The sequence below is a fragment of the Trachinotus anak genome, unplaced genomic scaffold (assembly GCF_046630095.1).
Source record: "Trachinotus anak isolate AG129_WGS33_773 ecotype Australia unplaced genomic scaffold, CSIRO_AGI_Tana_v1 ptg000007l, whole genome shotgun sequence".
In the NCBI taxonomy this organism is placed as follows: domain Eukaryota; kingdom Metazoa; phylum Chordata; class Actinopteri; order Carangiformes; family Carangidae; genus Trachinotus; species Trachinotus anak.
Genome location: NW_027273858.1, coordinates 3,034,919 through 3,058,105, shown reverse-complemented (window position 1 = coordinate 3,058,105; position 23,187 = coordinate 3,034,919). Strand labels below are relative to the sequence as shown.

Sequence of the window (23,187 nt, the reverse complement as noted above, 5' to 3'; positions counted from 1 at the left end):
TAATATGTAAGTTATGTTCTAAAAGTGGGCAGCTATTATGAATGCTTGTGTAGTTTGGGTATAATTTGTCAGGGTTGGGGATCAGGAGTGGCCTGAGACACAGGAAGAAGCTGCGCTGGTTTGTTTTGGCCCCGAGCCAAAGCTTCAATAAGGAAAACAAGCCTGATGTGCACACACAAACTCAGAAACACACACACACACACACACATTCACAAAGATATTATTTTATAATCGGCATTGAATGACAGAAACAACCCTGCCTTGTTTTTCCTTCTTTCCCTCCAGGCTGCAGCAGCAGCAGCAGCAGCAGCAGCAGCAGCAGCAGCAGCAGCAGCAGCAGCAGCAGCAGCAGCAGGAGCGGTGATGATGATGAGGACGGACAGATGGACAGTCTGTACCTGAAGTCTCTGGAGGGCTTCATCACCGTGGTAACATCAGACGGCGACATGATATTCCTGTCTGAGAACATCAACAAATTCATGGGTCTCACGCAGGTACACAACCATTAAAGAGCATGGAAAAAGCGGTCATGTGCAGGCAGGTGTTAATTTTAAACTGCAACACAGACACTTTCCAATAAAAGTGACATGAGCAGACATGAGCCTCTGAATCTGAGTCAGTTCACTTTTAATGTCAACAACCATCACAAACCACAACCTCTCTTCTTTCTATTTCCCTCAGTGAAGAAGTGTTCACTCCTTTTATGAGATATAATTATTTGTATATATTTTGTAATTTATCTGAGGAAGGAAGGCAGATAGTGGATGGGGAGGCTGCACGGCAGACAACCATGGGCATGGATGTAAACTGTCACTCAGACAAGTGTCTGTTTGAAATACTTCTCATACCAGCAGAAGTCCACCTCTAAACACACTCAGCCATTTTTTTTATCCTCTTGCATTCACTTGAAAAGCAAATCGTTATGAAGATGATTGACCTGTCCTCTGACAGAGGTGGTGTTTCTGTGATTGATCACGCGAGAAACTGAGGAAGGTTTGGAAGAGAACATACAGCAAAGTTGTCTACAAACTGTGGAAAAGAGGATTTTTAGTTTTTTCTTGTTGTTGTTGTTGTGGATTTTGTTCAGCGCCTGCAGCGATGGGGTTCTGTTTGTTTTGTGTTGAAGCTCTGCTTCTGGAAGTGACACACTTTCTTTTATTTCTCCAGTCCTGCTGGCTGTCATTCCTCACTCTCACAACCCAGTTTTTTCTTCTGTTTATCCCAAACAATCCACAGTTGCTGCCAGAAGTGGAAAAACTAACCGTGTCTAACTTCAGTGTGGAGACCAGCAGCTGTAAAAGATGGAAAACACAGACATTTATAGTATTTGTGTGCAATGTTAAGGATGTTTTTTTTTATGTTTAATGATGGTATTTTTATCTTTCAGGTGGAGCTCACTGGTCACAGTATCTTTGACTTCACCCATCCATGTGACCATGAGGAGATCAGAGAAAACCTCAGCCTGAAGACCGCTGGTCAGCCCACAGTCACCCACACACCACTACCATCCTCATTTTTACTTCATTACAACAACATGTTTTCACTTTTTAAAACTATATATCATTGACATTGCTCTCTTTACTCAAAATCTATTTTTAGTCTTATTTTCTTTGGAAATTCAACTAGGTCATTAAAATCTAACTGGTCTGTGTCCATAAAAAGTCCATAAAAGCATAAATGTGCTCAACAGCTGACACAGTAATCTGCCTGTTAGATTATGTTGTTGTACGTTACGGCCTGAGAATTATTCTGTGCAAAACTTATGTAGAATCTAAAACAGACCAGGTAGATCCTCTGGAGAGTGGGAATAACCCACAGAACAAACAAAGAGCTTCATGTTTATTGTATGTGCATGCAGCCTCCTCTGTTATAGTTTGCACTCTTTATGAATTGGTGGGCTGGAAATTACTGACCACAGCATTGGTATATTTTTATATACAAGGGGAGACTTGGTGAACCTCCAGCTTTACCTCTGTACCCTCTTCTGCCTCAGCTTTGATTGGAAGGATTTAGTTTTTAATCTTACATTTATTAGAAATGTTGACCTGCTGAAGGCAGTGCAGGAAAGGTCTCTCCCGATCCTCAGGGGACCAGGATTCTCCTCGTCTGCAGCTGTCTTGTCTTACTCTAGAGGAAAACATGCGAGGGACCTGTGGATGTCCTTTAAGCCTCCTAAAGGGAGCTACTTGCTGTTCTCTAAAAACAGTAAATATCAATGATGCTTGGCATGGTCCACGGCAGATGTACAGCTTTGGGGCCCCTAAATCATCCTTTAGAGTCCCCCCTCCCTCCACCACTCTGCTCCTTCCCTCTTCCGCATTTTGGGTGGAAATTAATCCAAGAAAAACACAGCAAAAATAACATACATGTGGTGTTATGTAATATATTCTATCTCATGAACCAAGTGTCCAGAACAAACATGAGGGTCAGAGATTGTATAGAGAGGAACCTAAAGAGAGATACAGTGTGTGTGTGTGTGTGTGTGTGTGTGTGCGTGCGCGTGCGTGCGTGCGTGCGTGCGTGCGTGCGTGCGTGCGTGTGGGAGCTGCTGTGTACGTGTGCAGAGGCGAGGGAATCGCGATAAGAGCGGTGAGGCCGAGAAGACGAGAAAAGACAGAGAGAGGAACTGGGCATTATCTGCTGGAGATAGTGAACATGGTGTGCTACAGTGACTAAAGCAGAAAGTCGCACACAAGGAGTGAGAAGATGCATATGACACACACACACACACACAAAGACACACACATTTCCTGCTGACACACTGAACAATTTTACTTTAAAAATGAGGTTTACATTGGAAGGCAATGCTCCCTCTCAGTCACACAGACACACACTCACACTCACTTAACTGCAGTTAATGACTCTTATCAGCAGTGGCCGCAAAACACACAAGCGGGACAATATAGTATATTTTATTGTCCCTTTCCCCTTTAACACACTTTCACACACACACACTCGAATGTGAGCACACACACACATTTCCCTCTGTGAGGCCTGAAGGAGAAAAGTTTTGTATCGCTTGGTTTGTTTAAGCGCGACTATATAAAGATAAAGACACACTTGTAAGTGTGCAGCTTGACAAAAGACACACTTCACCACTTTGCTCTGTGGCTACAGCTCTGAGGCTAAACTCTGACCTTGTGATGTAACAGCTTGGCCCAGTTTTATGTCCTCTGCTCGTGTGTGTGTGTGTGTGTGTGTGTGTGTGTGTGTGTGTGTGTGTGTGTGTGTGTGTGTGTGACTAGACCTTGACCATTTTCCCAGTTACATTAGGGAAAGGCAGATAACAGGAGGGTTAACTTTGATTTATAAATTTTTGCCACAGAAAAAAGAAAATGGAATATAACTAGAACCATAAAATTAGAAGCTTCAAGTTGCAATCATGTGACTGGGCTTCAGTATAGTCAGTTCATCATATTGAAAAAAGTAAAATTAAAAGTATTAAACTATGAAAGTGGAAGTTTCAAAGAAAAGTGGAAGTTTATTCAAAAAAAAAAAGAAGAAAATCAGTGAGTTTATGAATTTATCACCAAAAACAATTAAACACAATGCAAATAACTTAATCACATGTCCTTTCATGCACCGTCAGATTCTTTTTGGTAACAACTAATGCATCTGTTCTTTGTTGTGCATGAGAAACTGGTTTGATTCGTCCCTTGTGTGTTTTTCAGGCAGCGGCTTTGGTAAAAAAGGCAAAGAGCTGAGCACCGAGCGAGATTTCTTCATGAGGATGAAATGCACGGTGACCAACAGGGGACGCACCGTCAACCTCAAGTCGGCCAGCTGGAAGGTAAGCGGGAGCTGCTGCAGCCACAGGCCAGCACATCTGCAACATCTGCAACGCCTCCTGTGTGCAGAGGGAAACACATCACACACATTCCTGTCCAGACGCTACCTCCAGGTGGCTGCAGAGCAGATCAGCGGTGTCCAACCTGTTTGGCTTGAAATGAAGCAATTAAATGATATGAGGCCTTGCACATTTTGAGAACAGTTAGCCAAAGAGTAATTTCTCCCTCTCAGGTTGATTTATGTGAATATTTAGAAGAAGGTGAAATGATCCAGAAATTTTGCCAAAAAAAAGGCAAAATTTAGATAAAAAACAGACGTAATTTTGTGGTATAGGATAAAATTTTCTGCTCTTCTGTCCTGTTAATGATCACATCAATATGCATGCATGTCTGAATCGAGTGAAAAACACAATTAAATATTAAAATATTGGATAAAAAAGATAAAGTGGTAAATATGGCTGTGCATGTAGTTGCGAAGAACAAAATAAATTCATAAAAATGAGGAAAGCGTGAGGTCAGGTCAGTAGAGATGTCGTCCTGTGACCTCCAGCTTCACCGTTTCACTGTGTACGTTTCATTTCTCCTCCTGCCGCTGCCTCCAGGTGCTGCACTGCACCGGACACCTGAAGATGTACAACAGCTGCCCTCCCAGAGTGCTGTGCGGCTTCAAAGAGCCTCCGCTCACCTGCGCCGTTCTGATGTGCGAACCCATCCCACACCCATCCAACATCGACACGCCGCTGGACAGCAGGACCTTCCTGAGCAGACACAGCATGGACATGAAGTTCACCTACTGTGACGAGAGGTGGGCGGAGACACTCGCGCAGTCGCACACAGTCGGGCGTTCACAAAGAGCGAAAGAGGAGAAAGGATAGAAATTTAAAAGGAAACTAAAGAACTTTAAATATTGTTTTATTGAGTTTACAAAAACTTTCTATTAAGTTTTTTTTTATTTTTATCATGGATCTGTGTTTAATAAAACAAAGTGATGAGTTTTAATTCATATAAATTAGACTGTTGAAAATACTGTCAAAGACTTAGACCCACCTTTAAAAAGTGACAACTCAGCTGCCATTAGTTTTATTTTTGTTTAGTTTTACCTCCGTCATGATCATAAGGCTAAAAAAACCACCAGCCTCAACATATTACAGTTCTTCTATAGATGAATATCCAGAGTTTTCTGGAGTTATTATCTTGTTTTTATAATATTTGAAGCTGTTTTGGGATCATACTCAGCTGAGAAAACCCCAGAGTATGTTGTTATTGGGTCAAGAGTTACTTCAGATTTAACTGTGCTGGAATAATACTAAGCAACAGATTTCCCAACTGCCAGTCGGATGACTGAAGATGTATTTCGTCATCATTAATTATGGATAATGTGAGCACTATATACTGTAAGTCACAGATCAGGGGCGCTACAGCTGCAACAAACTATGACTCATTAACCATTTCCTCTGTAAAATGTACAACACAGACCAGTCACAGCCTCAAATAATCCCTCACTTAGAATTAGTTATTATTCCTTATGAATGGTAAAAAGAAAAACAAGTAATCAAACAATTTATAGTCATAAGAAATAAAAGCAAGAAAAGAAGGAAATTTTAGAACCTGAAACCACGTCCTTCAAAATGAAATAGAAATGAAATAGAAAGCATCTTCACTCTGAGGACTGCTGCCAATTAAAACACAATTCACTGAAAGTATAGCACAAGTTACACACACACACACACACACACACACACACACACACACACACACACACACACACACACACACACACAGAGAGGGGGGGTTCTGACTGATTGCAGTGTGCTGACTGAATCAGTTTGACTTGGCATGGATCTCATGGGAAATGTAAGCCAGAGATGAAACATTAATACTTTAATACGACGCTGTCACGACATCGTCAGGCCGTGCCAAGTGTTTGTGATCACAGACACACGAGCAGACAAACCTACAAACACACACACGCACACAGAAAAAACACACTCGCATTCCAGTCTTTCAAAGCTGTCAATTACTCTGCTGTCTGACATCAGAACAGCCATGACACCGGGTTAGCCCGGAGCTGCTTCACGCTGTCATCTGTATGTTTGTGTGTGTGTGTCACCGTGGCGACAAACATTACATATGAAATGAGTTTTGCGGCCAAATCCATCACGGACACAGTGTCCATCTCGAAACCAAAGAACCGGCTTGTTGCACCAAAACTTTTTTCTCCAACTGGCACGAGGAGTTGATGACACACACACACACACACACACACACACACACATACACATAGATTTACACAAGCACAGTTACACAAGCACATGCACGCAGACCTGTAATCTTATCAAGCTGCTCATGCAGGAGACAAAGGTTTCTTTTGGAGGAAAGTGAGTGTGCGTTTGTGTGTGTTGTGTGCACAGGTCTGTGCGTCTCCGTGCTACAAACAAGGACCCATTTTCTTTTTCGCCTTTTTGGTGCAATTTAATAGCTGCCCAAATCTTCTCTCCAATTACGCAAATGAGTTTATTGTAGGTGGGTTGCCCTCCTGGCTCAGCAGGGACTTAGACTCATTAGGGAAGGGACAGAAAGTTTCTTTAGCTCATGTCTGGCAGTGTGAGCGGTCGAGCGAGGGAGCGAGAGACAAAGAAAGTGTGAGAGCAGGGAAGGAGGAGAGACGGAAAGACGCTTCTCATTCAGTGGAGAAGGATACAAAGGGACGAACCTTTCAGCGATAGGTTAGGCTTTCATGACTTGGCTGAAGCTGTTCCTGCAACTCTAGTTTATTGTTAGCGTACAGTAGTTACCATTGATAATACTGATTTTAGGCCTTTTTTATCAATTAAAGGACTTGATAGGTGACGAAGACGTTTACAAAACCTGCCACTAAGCCAAAACAGTCTAAGTTAAAGGCCCGATATATTAAGCGAGATTTTTTGATGGTAAAGCAGGTCTAGGTTCTATATTAATACTGTGAAAGTATCAAAGCCTCAGTCCACAGAGAAATGCACACAGCCTGTATTCAGACACTGAGCCTTAAAATGAGCCATCAGGACTTCTGTAACTTTGTGATGCCATAATAAAGAAGAGTTCTCTGAGTGTTTACCTGAAATCTGCTATATTGTTATTTGATTACTCAGAAAACAGTCAGCCAATCAAAGCAGAGGCTCTGATCCCCTCTTCTGATTGGCTCACCAACCTGTTGTTAATGGAGCTGTGTGCTGCCTTCAGGTGCCACTCAGAAATGTCAGGACTGAGTGTGCAACAGCGTTGCAGGAAAATATGACAGGGCTAAAGCTGCAGCTAATGAGTTTTATAGAATAATAATAATTTAGAAAACAAAATGTTTGTCCAACAAACAGACTGAAAACAAAATGTTATTTAATTTCCAATGACCCAAGTATTTACTACTTCTGCCTGGTTCTGGTTCTGTTGGACTGAGCTGGACCAGCTGGTTGTGATGAATCCCATGATGAGTATCAGCTGTTTATCAGTGTTTTTGTTATGAGTTCATGTTACAGATTAATGACCATAATGCAGTGATGTTGGGCCAAGTGACACAGGTAATAAGGCAGTGAGGACATCATGTAGTATAGTTTTCAGATAATCAGACTGACCATCATACAGACATCGTTTTTTTTTTTTTTTTAATATCGTTGTCATATGTGTGCGATTGTGTCTGAAAACACAGTTTAAACAACAGAGAAAAGCAACATCTGAGAAAATAGACAACAGGGAAGAGGAAGTCAGAGACCAAAAAGTTTTGTTGGAGAACAAAAAGAGAAGGGGGGTCACATGATGGTAGGAGTGTGTTTATCAATCATCATCATTATAATCATCATTATTATAATTTGATGCTATTCCATTTGTAACTGTTTCTGGATATGATTTTGTTTTCTTTTTCTCTCTCGTCTTTTCTATCTTCCATTTTTCTTTTCTCCCTGCCCTTAATCAACCTTTCTCTTTTTCTTTACTTTAAGATGTACCTCTCCTCCGCTCGCCTCTTTCATTTTCTCCCCCCTCCCTCCCTCTCTCCAGCCTGAGGCCTGCAGCTGTCAGAGTTATGTAATCTGAGGACAAGAGCCTCTGTACCACCTCCATCATCATCCACAGATTATTAATCTTCATCCTACTGTGACTTGATTACTCACTATTTATCTTCATATTTCACATTTTTAACAAAAAAATTCTGGGAATTCTGCTCTGGGAATGTGCAACCAGCCGTCAGTGACAGATGATGGAGATAAATGGGGAAATTGCTCCCAGTCATATTAGTCAGAACCACAGCTAATGAATGTGCTGATCTAATGCTGGATTCCCATCTGAACCTTGAGAGAAACGTAGGGTATGATACACAGAGCAGCAAATTAAAGGTCCCATATTGTATAAAGTGAGATTTCCATGAGTTTTTGTGATTACGAAGAAGGTCAGAGGGCTCAGAGCCTGTCTGCTGATTGGCTGATTGACCTGTTGTTACTAGAGCTCCAGAGAGAAGCCTGAGAGAGGAGACGTAAAACTACACTGAGATGGTTTTTGGTTCTTAAACCCACAAATATATCTTCTCACGGATATCAACACTTCAAAGAAAACCCAGGAAAAGTGTAAAATATGGGACCTTTTAAAATTTAGATTTAAAAATTTACATTTATATTCACTGAAAATTATTTTCTACAGCCAATATTTATATACATTAATGATATTTTCATAATTAAGAGAATACTAATGTGATGAAAAAAAAGAAAAAAAACAAAACATCAATAGGTATTAGCTGTTAGCTGTTAGCATTATTTTACTAATTGTTTGCAATCATGGGCTGAAATTTACAAGAAAAACAAGTTTACAATGTTGGTTTAGTGCAAAGGTCACACATTGTTATGATGTTTTTTTTATGTTCTCATGTAAAACCAAGCTCATAAACAACGGTCACCGCAATCACCTTATTTATTCAGGATAGGTTTGGTAAACTGTCTTCCTGCCAGACTGAAAGATTCTGGCGGCAGGTGGAGTTGAATAAAGGCACATTCCACCTACTTACTAAAACTAATTTAGGCTAAAACTCGTCTGCATTCTTCGTCACAGATTACTCTCGCTGCTCTCCTTTATACCCAGACCACCTTGAGTTCAGGGGTCATTTCCTGTTCTTGGTTTTGTAGTATGTTGGTCTAATTGTTTGATTTGCAGCACAAACTTAGTGTTAACTAAGTCTGTATTTATGCTCTACGCTCAAATATGCCCACGCAACTAAATGCGACTGCACCTGAGTTTTTGTCTTATGTGCTGATCAGATTACTGTGATCCTGTAACTTCCCCCCAAAACCTGCACATTAAAGTATTTACTGGGAAAAAAGGAGCTGGAGTGAAATGAAAGGGGAAGGAAAAAAAAAAAGGATTTTTAAATGAGTGAACTAAAGCCAGCAACAAAATCCTCATTAACAAAGTGAACTCGTGACGAGAGTGACAGAGAGAGATTAGCTGTTCCCAGAAACACAGGGAGTTAGTGATACAGAGAATGTGAACAATTCTTATTTTTGGACGACTGTCCACCTCTGTCTGATTTAAAAATCATGTGCGAAGCCTTTTGAAGTGCAGAGGTTCAGGATGGAGAGCAGGATCTGTCTTCTGTAAGAAGGTCGAATTAATAACTTAAAGTCCTGTGTGTTATTAAATGTATGTGTCTGTGTGTTGCAGAGTAACAGAGCTGATGGGTTACACTCCTGAGGATCTGCTGGGTCGCTCAGTCTACGACTTTTACCACGCCCTGGACTCCGACAGCGTCACCAAGAGCCACCACAACTGTAAGCACACTCAGCTCTCACACACACTCAGAGGCTTAAAGTGAACATGAATCCCAGCGGGCAGACACACTGCACAGTGATTTGATAACAGAGCGTGCCACATCCATTCAGAGAAGCTGAAAAACACAATTTGTATGTTTCTTTTTCCCTTTGACTAAACACCAGATTTAGAAAAGCAACAATTATTTGGGAGCACAAACAAAAACTGCACAAAACTCATCAAAATAAAAACACTCACTCACCGTCCTTGTTCTCACTGAGGCTGTTTGTATCAAACTGTTAGAACATAAACAAAGATGTGAACCATCATACAAATAAAAACAACCTCCAACCACAGAAATATAAATATATAAGTAATCGAAGTTGTCTATTTCTTCTGAAAAGAGTGAATATCTGTTGTTTTTTTTTTTGTCATCTTACATTTTCTTTTTTGTAGGTTCTACAAATATGTGTGCTAATATATTTGAATCTGTTTATATATATATATACATATATATATATATATATATATATATACATATATATATATATACACATATATATATATATACATATATATATACATATATATATATACATATATATATATATACATATATATATATATATATATATATATATATATATATATATATATATATATATATATATATATATATATATATATATATATATACACATATATATATACATGTATGTATGTATGTATGTGTGTGTGTGTTTCTCTGTGTGTTTGTATGTGTGTGTGTGTTTCTCTGTGTGTTTCTGTGTGTGTGTGTGTGTCTGTGCAGAGCAGGGGCATGGTATTAAGATGTCTTTTATTAAATTAAGCTTAGCCACTGATGGCCTGATGAGGTTTGCACATCTGCTGCCACAAACACAAACACAGTGGACAGAGGACCAGGTGGCCACTATTACAATCTAATGACACTGTGTGTGTGTGTGTGTGTGTGTGTGTGTGTGTGTGTGCTAAAAAGCCTCTGAAGTGTCATGGCTTTTCTCTCCATTGACAGTACTACATCATTAGAAGCTCTAAACAACAGTGACAGAACAAGAAGAAAAGTGGTAATTTACTTCCTAGAAAAAAGACCCTAGCAACATAATGGCACCATGTGTCTGTGTGTACACTTAGTGAGTGTGTGTGTGCGTGTGTGTGAACACTGCAAAAACACAGCTTTTACCTGCAGCATTGCTCAGGTTTTTCTGCAATGAGGCCAAAACATTTCCTGACTTTGAGAACAAAAGTTGTACCTTGTTTGTTTTCTTACTTTGCAGAGAATAGGATATTTTTCTCCTAAAACATTTTTGTTGAACAACAAAAGCCAAACTTCTCGAATGCATCGTTGCTACACACTTTTTTGCTACAAATAATCACACATTTATACAATATGGGACCTTTAAGTCATGTAACTTCAGATTTGGCCCTTGAGATTTGTAGAACGAGAAGTAGCTGCAGATTTTTCCAGAAGGTATGAGCGTCTGTATCTTACTGAAACAAAAAAAAAAAACAAGATCAAGGATCTGACTGGAAAATAAGATTTTAGGTGAGGAAGGATTTTATGAGTGTGCGTGTGTTTTATGTTCTCTTTCCTCTGGTCTCAGTCATCCGTGTCTACCGTCCTCAGTTGGCTCAAATCTGCTGAAATAAAGGGCTCTCTATCTCTCTATATGTAACACACACACACACACACACACACACACACACTCTCACACACACCCGCTCTCACGGCCAACGTGACCAGCCTGTCGATCAGCACATGCTAACAGCGTTCTCTGCTACATCATCTAATGTTGCCCTGAGCTTCCTCAGCACACACACACACACACACACACACACACACACACACACACACACACACACACACAGACACACACAGTCACTGGCCTTATGTACACTTGCTGACCACAGTCCTGGTTCTTTCCCACGCCAGAGCTGAACTTTGGACTGTTGCCAGCACATCTCCTTCTTAGCTTAAAGTCAAACATCCAACTTTTTCCTTCAAACTTAAAGTTGATTTCACAGCCTCATTCAAAATAAATACACTGATATTTAATCAGTGATTCAAAAAAACAAAACAGAACAACAAGTCAAGCAGTCACAGAACAGCTGCTCTGCAGGACGACTGGTGAAACAGTGTCTCTGTCGTTGACATTTATGGACTGAAAAAGTGGCTGTGCTGTAGCACGTGGGGCTTGTTTCCTTCCAAGAAGTTTGTTCTTTATGTGTTCCTGCACAGGTGAATAAAACGTGAGCATCTTATTACTTTGCTACCATGAGTCACTCGTGAGTCGGAAGTGTGTTGTCCAAACCTCAAAGGAACTGAAGATCTTGAATTGACTGTTTTTATCTGAATGACATTATGTTTGACATTATTCAAATGGGTTTCATGAGATCTTAAAGGAGCATGTGTTCCTGAACTGATTTTAATCCAACCAAAAATGACCAAACTCGATATTCGAAATGTAGAGTTTCCCGTCATTACTTGGCAACTTTTATAAGGAATGATAAGGTTTGGCGCTCAGTCGGTACCGCCGGTGACACATACACGTAAAAGAGGTGTGTCCCTCATTACAATCATAAAAGACTTGATCAGACAAGGAGCGAAACAACAGTTGTTTCTGCAACAATAAACCATAAAAGTAACTGTCTCTGCCTGTTATGGCTGCCTGTCAGCCTGAATATGATCATGGGCAAACGGATCAGTTCCATACTTCACATCCCTTGTGTGACCAAACATTGTGCACTCACAGCTCTCTCTCTCGCTCTCTCTCTCTCTCTCTCTCTCTGCAGTGTGCACCAAGGGTCAGGCAGTGAGCGGTCAGTATCGAATGCTGGCTAAGAACGGAGGCTACATCTGGGTTGAAACCCAAGGAACTGTTATATATAACAGCCGCAACTCACAGCCCCAGTGCATCGTGTGCATAAACTATGTCCTCAGGTAAGCACTGCAGTTCTGGTCAATTTCAGACACTCCCACAAGAGATTAGTTGTCAATTTATATCATGGTTGTAAGAACTGTTTAAAAATACCTCAGAGGAAGGTATAGAGAGACTGAAACGTTAGGATGATCAATAATTTGTGATGCTGAGCCACAGCAGTGAGCAGGATATTCTTCTTTTCAAGTCTGAAATTTCAAATGACAAAAGATTGAGACAAAATGAGGCTAAATCTGATAGACATTTTTTATATTCTGCTGGATTGTTACTACTGTTATTTCAACTGGATTTCAGTAGCCAGATTTTTTCAATTAGCATATTTTTGGAAAATGTGTGAAATTATCTTAAAAGTGTGACCTATATGTAAAAATATGTGTCCACTCAAAACCCGTCTCACGCTGCCTCGACTTCTCCAATCCTGCAGCGACATCGAGGAGAAGTCAATGATCTTCTCCCTGGAGCAGACAGAGTCCCTGTTCAAGCCACGCCACATGAGCAGCTTCTTCACTGCTGGAGGCGCAGGTGTGACCGGAGAGCCGGGAGACACCCTTTTCACCAAACTCAAGGAGGAGCCCGAGGACCTGGCCCAGCTGGCTCCCACACCTGGAGACACGATCATTTCCCTCGACTTCGGTCGGTATTGATTTCTGTCGTTATCTAACTGTGTTTTATTGGTGGTAATTTTATTAATATGTAAGAAATAATGTGCGTCAGTGTGTCCTGAGGAATCCCTTTGTACCGGGACACCATGGTCAGTTACTCAGTCACAAAAATATTCTAAATAATAATATTTACCTTTTAAATCAACCTGTCGTTTCACCAGTCAGGTGAGCGTAAGTGATGTTTCTATGGTTACCTGCAATTTAATATAGATTTATACATAGTTTGATGGTAATATTTAAGTTATTGATTTGTATTGATTTTGTGTAATGTCCCCTCTGTGGTGTTTTTGCTCTCTCTCTCTCTCGCAGGTCATCCTCAGTTCGAGGTGTCTGCCACAGCCATGCTCCCTCCTGGACCTCCGTCCTGGGCCACCGAGAGCCACAAGGCTGCCCCTCCGGCATCAGGCCAAACCCCGGCTCCGGTTCCAGGGGACATGGCTAACATGGCCGGTACATTCACAGTGCAGCAGAACCCGCCACCGGGCAGCGCCACCCCGAGCCTCAGCAGCTGCTCCACGGTGAGGACCGAGGAGGGAGGGCGCAACTGAGAGGCTGAGCATTAAATTGAAAGGAGTAATTAGTTAGTGAGCGAGCAACTGGTTGTGTTTGTTTCATAGTTTGTTCTTTCTGTGCTCAGTGAGGCCTGGGGGGTGGGGGGTTGAGGGGGGTTTAAGGACACCAACAGTGGGCAGTGTGCGTGAGAATAACGGGGGTGGATATTTGGAAGGAACAGGCTCTTAGCAGTGAATAGTGCCTTTGTCAAAACTCACTTCTCGCTCCTTGTTTCTGGATTTCTTTCTTTTTACTCTCTGTTCTCTCTGATTTCCTCTGTCCTCGTCACGTCATTCCTTTCTGCTTCTCCTCACCCCCATCTATCATTCTCCCTCCCTCCCTCCCTCCTCCTCCTCTTCCCTCCCTGCAGCCCAGCAGTCCAGGTGATTACTACAGCTCGGTGGAGAGTGACCTGAAGGTGGAGCTGACTGAGAAGCTGTTTGCTCTGGACACAGAGGGCAGTTCTGCAAACACTGAGGTGTGTGTCCTGTTTGTGCCATTGTGCGGTCAGTCTGTTAATCTGAAGGATGAGGCCTTGTTTATTGACTCTGATTGAAAACTTGGGAGTTTCTTGTCTCTCTTCCTTTTTGGGAAAAGCTTATTAACATCAAGATTTTCTCATGTTGACTTTGTATTAGATTATACAGATTATTTATGCACAACATTTTTTCTCTAAGCAGTGTTTAATCTCTGCAATCACCAAGTTTTAAAGGACAGCCAAAATAATTAAATAATCACACAAACAACTCTTTCAGAGGTGGTCTAAGGGCATCGATCTTTTACTGTCTGTTTCTCTTTGTGGGCTTGTCTGTACGATCTTGTCTGAAGTAGTTTTAGTTTCGTTTTTAACAAACCATGTCGTCTTTCACTTTTCCCAGACGGACTTAAGTGACTTGGACCTGGAGACTTTGGCTCCTTACATCCCCATGGACGGAGAGGACTTCCAGCTGAATCCCATCATCCCAGAGTCAGAGCCCCTGGAGGGGGGTCCAGCAGGATCCATGGGGAGCAGCAGCAGCCTGCCACAAACACGCCAGGCATCCCAGCAGAGCTTCAGCAACATCGCCAGCCTCTTCCAGCCCCTGTCCTCCCCTACTCAGCCCCAAGGCCACTACCAGCCCCAACCAGCTGCAGCCTGGGCCACAGGGGAGAAGAGAGGCACCAGCCAGGGGGCCGTGAACCCCCGCATGGGGTCATACATGATGGGGCACGTGCAGAATCCCCCATACCAGGCCCCTGCCAGCACCCCTCTGTCTTCCATGGGTGGCAGGCAGAATCTGCAGTGGCCACCAGACCCTCTGTTAACCTACCAACAACAACCACAAGCCACCAAGGCCTACCTGATGGACACTTTGTCAGGAGAGGCGCGCCCGTCCTGCCAACAGAACATGACACATCTCATGCATAAACAGAGGTGATGTAACGATGAACAAAGTCCTCACATTCACTTTAAACCAAGACGGTAAAAAACAATGAAATCCACATTTTTAAATCATTTGTCATTCATTTAAATTTTTAATTAGAGATGTATGTGCATGAAGCAGTGGATACACAACCATATATTACATAATCAAAGGCATGCAAACTTAAGGGAAGATTAAAATAATCAGAGCATATAAAAAAAAAAAAAAAAAAGAGTTCTGCTTTGAATTAAATGTTAACTGTGCTCATGTGTCTGTGCAGGTCCATTGACAATTTTGTACAAGCCTACAGAGACATGAGTCCAGCCAGAGTGGCCATGACCAACAGCATCAAGCGCTCCTTCACCCAGATGGCTGTGGTGAGTTTCTCTGATGACGACACTGTTGACCAAGTTTCATTTGAAAAGAGTCGTTATCGCATGAAAACAGTGACAGGTTTGAGACTAGAATTTCTCGTTTACTCATGGCCCTTTTCCATTTCACGGTACCAGCTCGACCCGAGTTGACTCTACTAGTCTTTTTGGTTTTTGCATCGGGCAAAACTTCTGGATGCTTCTATTTTTTTGATACATCGACTCCGACGATGATTCAAGTGAGCTGAGGCGACACCAAAGTACTGATTGGTCAGAGATGAATCGTCACTACTAAGTTATCGCTGTACGAGGCGGGACGCTGTGGACAAAACACGCCAAGCCACTGTACACCACTCACTGTTACATCTCTGTACTATACTTCTACTATGGTACTGCGAGGTACTATCTGCAGTGGAAAGAGAAGTATCTGGTATCGAAAGCGAGTGGAGTCGAGTTGAGTCGGTACCATGTGGTGGAAAAATTCTTTTATGCTTCTGCTTGTTTTAAAATAAGCAGCTAGTTAATCGAGAAACAATGGAAGAAGTGAGACTTGAAACTGAGACTGATGAAATAATGAGAGCAGTGGCTGCTTTGTTGTGACATCACAAAGTTACAGAAGTCCTGACGGCTGGTTTTAAGGCTCAGTTTCTGAATACAGGGTGTGTGCATTTCTCTGTGGACTGAGGCTTTGATACTTTCACAGTATTAATATAGAACCTAGACCTGCTTTATAATCAAAAAAGACATGAATCTACCTTTATACAATATGGGACCTTTAAGGCAGACAACTTTGTTTAGTATTTATTATCATGGCTTCATGACTAATAACAAGACCATGACTCTGAGGAGGTGAATGGTCGATACACAGTCTTGTCTTTTCAGTTGTGGAGCTGCGATTGTAAAAGTTTTGTCCTTTGAGTTTATCAGTTAATTCACTTGTTTGTGGACGAGCAGCTGATCAATTATCCATGTGACTGTGTTTCAGGGTGAAAGTAAGCCGTCAGAAATCACATGGAAGAAGATGAGGGGTGACGGCTGTGTCGCCATGGATCGCTCCCTCAGCGCAGGATCACTGACAGGTACGACCGCGTGAGCCTGTGTATGCGTTTTCTGAAAAATATTTTTTCTTTCTCACACCCCCACAACTGTACCCGTGACCTCCGGCTCTCTTCTTTCAGAGTCAGGGATGAGCAGGATGATGCCAGGCAGCATGTCTTCATGTCTCAGCTCCCTGCAGCAGCACAGGAAGTCTCAGTATCCTGGAAACGGGATCGGTGGTGCAAACGAGAAAGCTTTTCCCCAAAAGAGCTGCAACTACACCAATTATAACATGCTGCCTTCTAACAAGAGTGAGGGTGAGCTGAACTAACAGTAATGTTTACAATCCGTTTACAGTTAAACTACCTAGAAACTCATCTAACATCAGCTGTAGCACTGGAACTGCTTCGTTTTCTGATTTATTTACTAATGCGCTGCAAAAAAAAAACTTCTTATCAAGTCATTTTAGTCTGTAATTGAGTCATTAAAGTTATATAAAAGAACAAATCTGCCAGTTTCCAGTGCAAATCAACATTGTTCATACTTGTTTAAAGATTTTCTGTAATTTCTGGAGACAATTAAGTTTTAATGGAAACAGGCCAGAATGAAGCAGATTTTCCTTGCTTCTTTTAAGAAAATAAGGTTTTAGGTCTCTGCTACAGACCAAAATGACCTGTTAAAATTAAGATTGTGACTTGTGCCTGTTTGTGTTGAATCACTGACACAGTTCTTCTGTCATTTTCCAGGTATAGCTAGTCGTTTGCTGGGCCCCTCGTTTGAGCCCTCCTGTCTGCCGGAGTTGACCCGTTACGACTGCGAGGTCAATGTCCCGCTGCAGGGCAACCTGCACCTCCTCCAGGGCTGTGACCTGCTGAGAGCCCTGGACCAGGCCACCTAGAGCCCCAGAATTAAACCCCACCATAGACCCGGACTCAATCCCAGCCCTGAACCTCAACCTGCATCCCGAGACTTAAAGCCTAAATCTTTACCTTCATACCTCCGGGTTTTCCGAAAATCCTGAGGCTAAGCTACCTATAGGGAATGGTATTCATAACCACATCCTGCCTTATTTAGCTTATATGACTCAGCCCCACACTGGTTCTTTCTGTAGTTCTGTACCTTGACCATCTAAACAAGCTGAGATATCAGGGTCAAGCCACTTACGCCACTTTTCCCCCCCAAACGTTTGACTCAAATCAGATGCAGGTTGACCACAGATGTGCAAAAATTGCCCTGCATTGAGCTGACCACACAGAGGACCAACACATAAAAGGTAACATGGGTCACTTGGTGAAAAAAAAAAAAAAAGAAAAAAAGGCCACTGTGGGACAATTAACCAAGAGAGTACAAAATGATGCCTGAGCTGTGTCCTGTGTTAAAAAGTCTCAACACTGGGATATCTCTCGTCACCACCGGGTCTTTGGCATAAATGCGGTATTAGACACAAAGTCTGCCTTAAAGCCAACTCTGCCCAAACACCTACAGCCATACGCTGCGTCCTACCAGCTGTTTCCTGCCGTGACTTAAGTGGGAATCTATCGCCATGCTACTTATAGGCACGGGGGATTCAAACCTACAACCTGTCTCCTCTGCAGAAGCCCCCATATGAACTCTATGCAGCCCAGCCTTACCTTCTCTTGATCAGCTAACCTGTTAAGCTCAGAGGAGATGATATTATACTACCTACACATTAACAGAAACACTGTGTTCTTTCACTTAGTGCATTTGACCAGCAGTTAGACCCAGACCTCTTTTCTAGTTCCAGTCAAAGCCTCAAGCAAGAGTTGGGTATCGTGAATTAGTTCTGAATTGTTGCCATTTAAAATCAATTGAGAACCAAGGATTTTTAACAAAACATGCTCTTTGATTCTGCTCATTGATTCCCAAACTTTTTTATCGTTTTGGTGCAAAACTTTAAAGTGTGGCTAAATGTAATGTTTCAGGCTCTTTTGCTAGCGACAGCTTAAGCTTGTTTAAAAATGTACAGCTGTTTTCCTCTTGGATTTATTCATTTAATAACTGTTCGAGGCCGGAAACAAACAAAACATTTGACTGAAGCTAAACAATATTTGACTATATTTCTTCTTGTGACCACACATGAGAAATTATAATATATCAATATAGAATTTTTGATGAATGAAATTATACAGCTCCAAAATCTTTTCTGGATTACGAGTTTGTAAAAACAGCTTTTAATTTGTACATGGCAGTATAGAGAATATTTTTATGTCTTGAATTGTATCATTAAAAAAAAGACAGTTTACAGAAAGTCTGCGTAAGACTTTTTCTTTAACTGTATTTAGATTTCATTCTCAAAGGAACCAGGATCTGGAATCAATGAGCAGAATCAAAGCCTTTATCACACACAGAGACTGACGCAGTCGTCAAACCTGCTTCCTCTTATCCCAGCTCAGTGCCTGTAACACCATCACCTGTTTAAATAACCCACCAGTGCAGTGTGTTCATTCAGTCGGTCTCTGGCTCTCACAACATAAACTGGTTCACCTGGGTAGTACATCTGTTTGGGTCAACTTTAATTACATATGCATTATATTGTTATGTTAGTGATTATAATAAGTCTATACTTCTTTTATTGAATCGAGACACTTTAACTTTTATCAGATCTCCCCACGACACTTTACCATATCAATACTGCTTTGTTTCTCCTCTCTCATTTATTTTTTTTGTTCTTACTCTATCTACCAGATTCTTTTATTTTTTTTGTGTGTCTATCTCACAGACACACCAATAAACATATATTGCAATACATGTACTCTACTGTAAGTTGAATATTGTCAAGTTTTATTTTTATCTTTTCCTCTTAAAACTGTCTTTGGTTTATCTTAACATGTTTTTCTCACTCTTACCTGTCTGCCAGGTGAATAGCTCGTGTGACTACAGGGTTTGTTCTTATTGTGCAATTATTTCATTGTGTTAAAAGCTTATATAGTCAGCAACAAAGCTAGCTTGTACAAAGAAATCTGGCTTACACACTTCACACTGTAAGAGTTCACGTGATTATATATATCACAGGCTTACACACACACACACACACACACTTCACACAATACGGAAAAACCAGATGTGTGCACAGGTTATCAGGGGGGTGGGGGTCAAAGTTACATTGTCGTTACATTATCTTTGTAGTAAAGATATTTAATTGCAGCTTCATTTGAAAAGTTATCATTTGAATTTAATTCTTTAAAATACATTATAAAGCTATAAAGAAACCTTATTTTAATTTCAAATTTGATTATTTTCTCAAATAATTGATTGTTTTGTCTCTGCTCTTTGTTGAGCCTAAGGTGGTGTAGCAGGGGGCAGATCAGTTTTCAATCCACCATCTGTCTCTTGACTCTCTTCTTATCACAGTGATAAGCCATTGTTAGGCCTTTTAAAAAAAAATTAGGAGTTTTTCAACATTAAAATTTTAGAGGGCCAGATGAATAGGTAGGTTGGGTTGGCCATAAAAAGACGGAGGCTACTTTCAACCTCAATTGCTCCTTTGGTGTTTTATTAGGTCCACTTCAACTTTTAGATCGAGAAGGACAGGAGAGGTCACCCCCCCAACCCCCCCCCCACCCCCACCCCCACCCCCACCCCCAACATATGTGTGCACAACTACACAAACCAGACAGTGTGAGGTCAACCACATAATCACTTACTCATTCAGAGCATACACACAGTACATGTACATAGCAGAAGCAGCAGCCTGTGAAGTGACTTGAAGGTGGAGTGTATGTGTTATTCTTCATTATTAGGACACGGCCAGTTTTTCTTTTAATTCATGAGAGTGGCTGTCGATACCAGGAAGCATTGAAAGAGAATTATATCTGTCATCCTTATAGAATGATGATGGACTAAGAGCACGATCTAAATTTTTATCTTTAAATTTAAAAAAAAAAATGAAATTTTCACCCAAATGATGTCAGTAACATCATCCTCAGTTTGCCTCTACTGAAAAGACGTTTTCACCATTTCTCTCTGTTCTCTCCTTTCCTGTGCTCTCAAAGTATTTTTCTTAATCTCACTCTGTTTTTTCAAGGTAATTGTCTTTGTGTGGTGACCACTTTTGAGTATGAATTATAGAGCTTTGTACACATATACGTTACGTATTTAAAAAAAGACTAAACTAATGTTGAAGATAGTGTTTTTAGTGTTTATGTGTCCTGGTACTTTGTCCTTATCTACCCCTGTAGATCCCTCGCAGTGCTGTTTCCTCTCGTGCTGTTTTTCCGTGTTGTGGCATTTTTTTTTTTTTTTTTACGTTTTTTTTCCTCCAGAGTTTTATCCTAAAGTATCTATTGAATCTGTTGGCTGGCCAGTACTGTTTTTTTTTTTTTTTTTTTGTTCTCGCTTTAAGAAGATTAAAAAAAAATAACAACAGGAAAAAAAGTTCAGATTTAAAGATAAATATCAGTTTTCTAAGTTTCACTTTTCAGATATGTAGCATTTTGAATATTGTAAAGAAGGTGAAGTTGCCACATAATTAATCACATAGTTTTCCAGTTGCATATATAAAAGCAATGGTGCTTCATAGACCATGTATGTGTCATTTTTAGAACTTTTATTACATCTTTTGGATCCACTAACACTGTATTTGCTTTTTGTCATGCTGAAATGTTCTTTAAAGTTCATTTGAATCCATATAATGTGCCTTATCATGACCTCCTGGTTGTCTCAACACATACTGAGTTCACCCTTCAAGAGCACAGTTTGTTTCCTGCAACCTGTAGATGATGTCCTTCAGCTATAGGGGCTATTATTGAAGATGATCCTAACTTGACATTGCATCTTATCTCACAGTTTAACATATTAAAGTCCTGTTTTCTGACAGAATAGCATAGAATTTCCATTTTGTTTGCAGTTGTATTTTGACTGTGTCTCTTAATGATTGTTGCCAGATTTTAATGTGGAAACAGAAGAAGCTTTGCATTTGTTGGGTCCACTTACCTTCCGTCTTTGTTGGGGAATGCACTGTCACAGTTGGGATGATTTTCATAATAAACCCTCAGGTTTTGTAGTGCGCAGCTCCTCCGTAGCCTCCTCCTGTTGATGGAACATACAGTAGAAGCCCCATAAATTCAAGTAGAACCCCATTAAAACCAAATGTAGATCCCCTGGTGATGGCAAGTCAAATCTTGGTTGAAGGTTTTTAAGGAAATGGATTCCCCAGCTCATCAAAACGACCTAACAGTCTGTCTGTTGATGAAGCTGCTTGTGGGCTTTAGGGTTTAGTGGAATAAGAATTGACTGTACAGTAAAAGATCTCCGGGGGGGGGGGGGTCACATCAAAGTTAGTGTCTTGCGTGACACATTACTGTCAGTCTACAAACCAAATCTGCCTGATTTGATCGCTCATGACTTGATCATGTAAAGGCCTTAAAATGAATATTTTTTTACAAGCTGGGTCTTATTTTCAGGCTTTAGCTGTTCTACCAGTTACAGTCACATTTTTTGGACGAGCTGAGTCACAGGAATGGACTGCATTAGAGCGTGGAGCACGATCACTCAGATGTCTAGAAAGGTTTTAACCAAATTCAGTTAGGTATATGACAGTATCTAAAACTAAACCTTTTGGAGGCAAAAAACTAAGTGATAGTACCTGAATGGACTCCTGTAAGGCTGTCCAACAGGCGACTAAAATGTCATACTGATAATAATGAAGTCCACAGCTATGAAGATTAAACCCAGGTTGTAAAAAAACCCCCCAAAAAACATGCATGATATTTAGTGGGGTTGGAGATGAACATTATTCTGAGAGAGGGTGTGGGCAGAGAAACAGTCTGAAGAGTCATGAAGAGGAGTGATGTGGAGTTGAGTGAAACCTGAAGAGAGATACATCCTGCTCAGCCTGCCCACTGATGCATATCTCTCCACTCGACACCATCGCTCATCTTTTTCTCCTCTCACTCCCCCTCTCTCCACTTTCCTTTAACAACATCAATTCATTTGTTTTCTCTCCAGTATGTCAGCAATTACTTTTGACAAGACGGCACTTTTTTTTTTTTAAACACAACTGTTTAAATTGGAAGTTCTACATATTTTTAAGTAAAAAAGGAAAGAAAATGGAGCTATTCCTATTTGTAGGAACATCTACAGTATTTAAAGACTTTAATATTTTATATTTTAAAATCATTATGATTATTTTCATTGTAAATTTACCGTGCAATATAAAACTGTTCAAGTACTAAGGCAACTTTTGGAGACCAAAGAGGATTTAGGAATATACATTAAATGCTTTGAAACTTGCACATGGTAGAAGAACAGCCCCGCAGATGGGCTTTTTACCTGAAGAGATTTGACCTAAATTGTGTTAATGTACGTGTAATGAGTTGGCTAGATGGAAGTCGATTTAAAAACAAAAAGTTTTGACAGAGGTGAGGCCTCGCCCCTGTTTTATGCTAGCTTCAGCTGCACTAGCTTTGGCCAGACAATTTGAAATTTAATTTTAATAATCTTTTATTATCTTTTAATATATCTTTCTATTAAACTTTTAATATTAGTTTTAAAAAAATATAAAATTGTTACAAAATTGTTAAGAAATGTGAAAGAATATAGACAGAAAACAACAACATAAAGACAGCTATCTCTGAGAAAATCTCCAAGAAGTGGACGCTAGTGAAATACATGCTAGCTCAAAAATGGGCGGG

General features: G+C 40.8%; 1 protein-coding gene across 1 annotated transcript in view; it reads left to right on the top strand.

Annotated features, from left to right (window-relative positions):
- The window catches only part of epas1b (endothelial PAS domain protein 1b), a 53,081-nt gene extending 30,424 nt beyond the window's left edge, over positions 1 to 22,657 (top strand). Inside the window, exons 3-16 of the mRNA XM_071479955.1 lie at positions 286 to 494; positions 1,388 to 1,475; positions 3,672 to 3,790; positions 4,391 to 4,593; positions 9,465 to 9,571; positions 12,363 to 12,510; positions 12,933 to 13,141; positions 13,480 to 13,688; positions 14,093 to 14,200; positions 14,601 to 15,136; positions 15,406 to 15,502; positions 16,482 to 16,575; positions 16,675 to 16,851; positions 17,281 to 22,657. Of these exons, the coding sequence (XP_071336056.1) occupies positions 286 to 494; positions 1,388 to 1,475; positions 3,672 to 3,790; positions 4,391 to 4,593; positions 9,465 to 9,571; positions 12,363 to 12,510; positions 12,933 to 13,141; positions 13,480 to 13,688; positions 14,093 to 14,200; positions 14,601 to 15,136; positions 15,406 to 15,502; positions 16,482 to 16,575; positions 16,675 to 16,851; positions 17,281 to 17,432 (2,456 nt within the window). The 3' untranslated portion in view covers positions 17,433 to 22,657. The remainder of the gene's footprint in view (positions 1 to 285; positions 495 to 1,387; positions 1,476 to 3,671; positions 3,791 to 4,390; positions 4,594 to 9,464; positions 9,572 to 12,362; positions 12,511 to 12,932; positions 13,142 to 13,479; positions 13,689 to 14,092; positions 14,201 to 14,600; positions 15,137 to 15,405; positions 15,503 to 16,481; positions 16,576 to 16,674; positions 16,852 to 17,280) is intronic.
- The last annotated feature ends 530 nt before the right edge of the window (positions 22,658 to 23,187 follow it).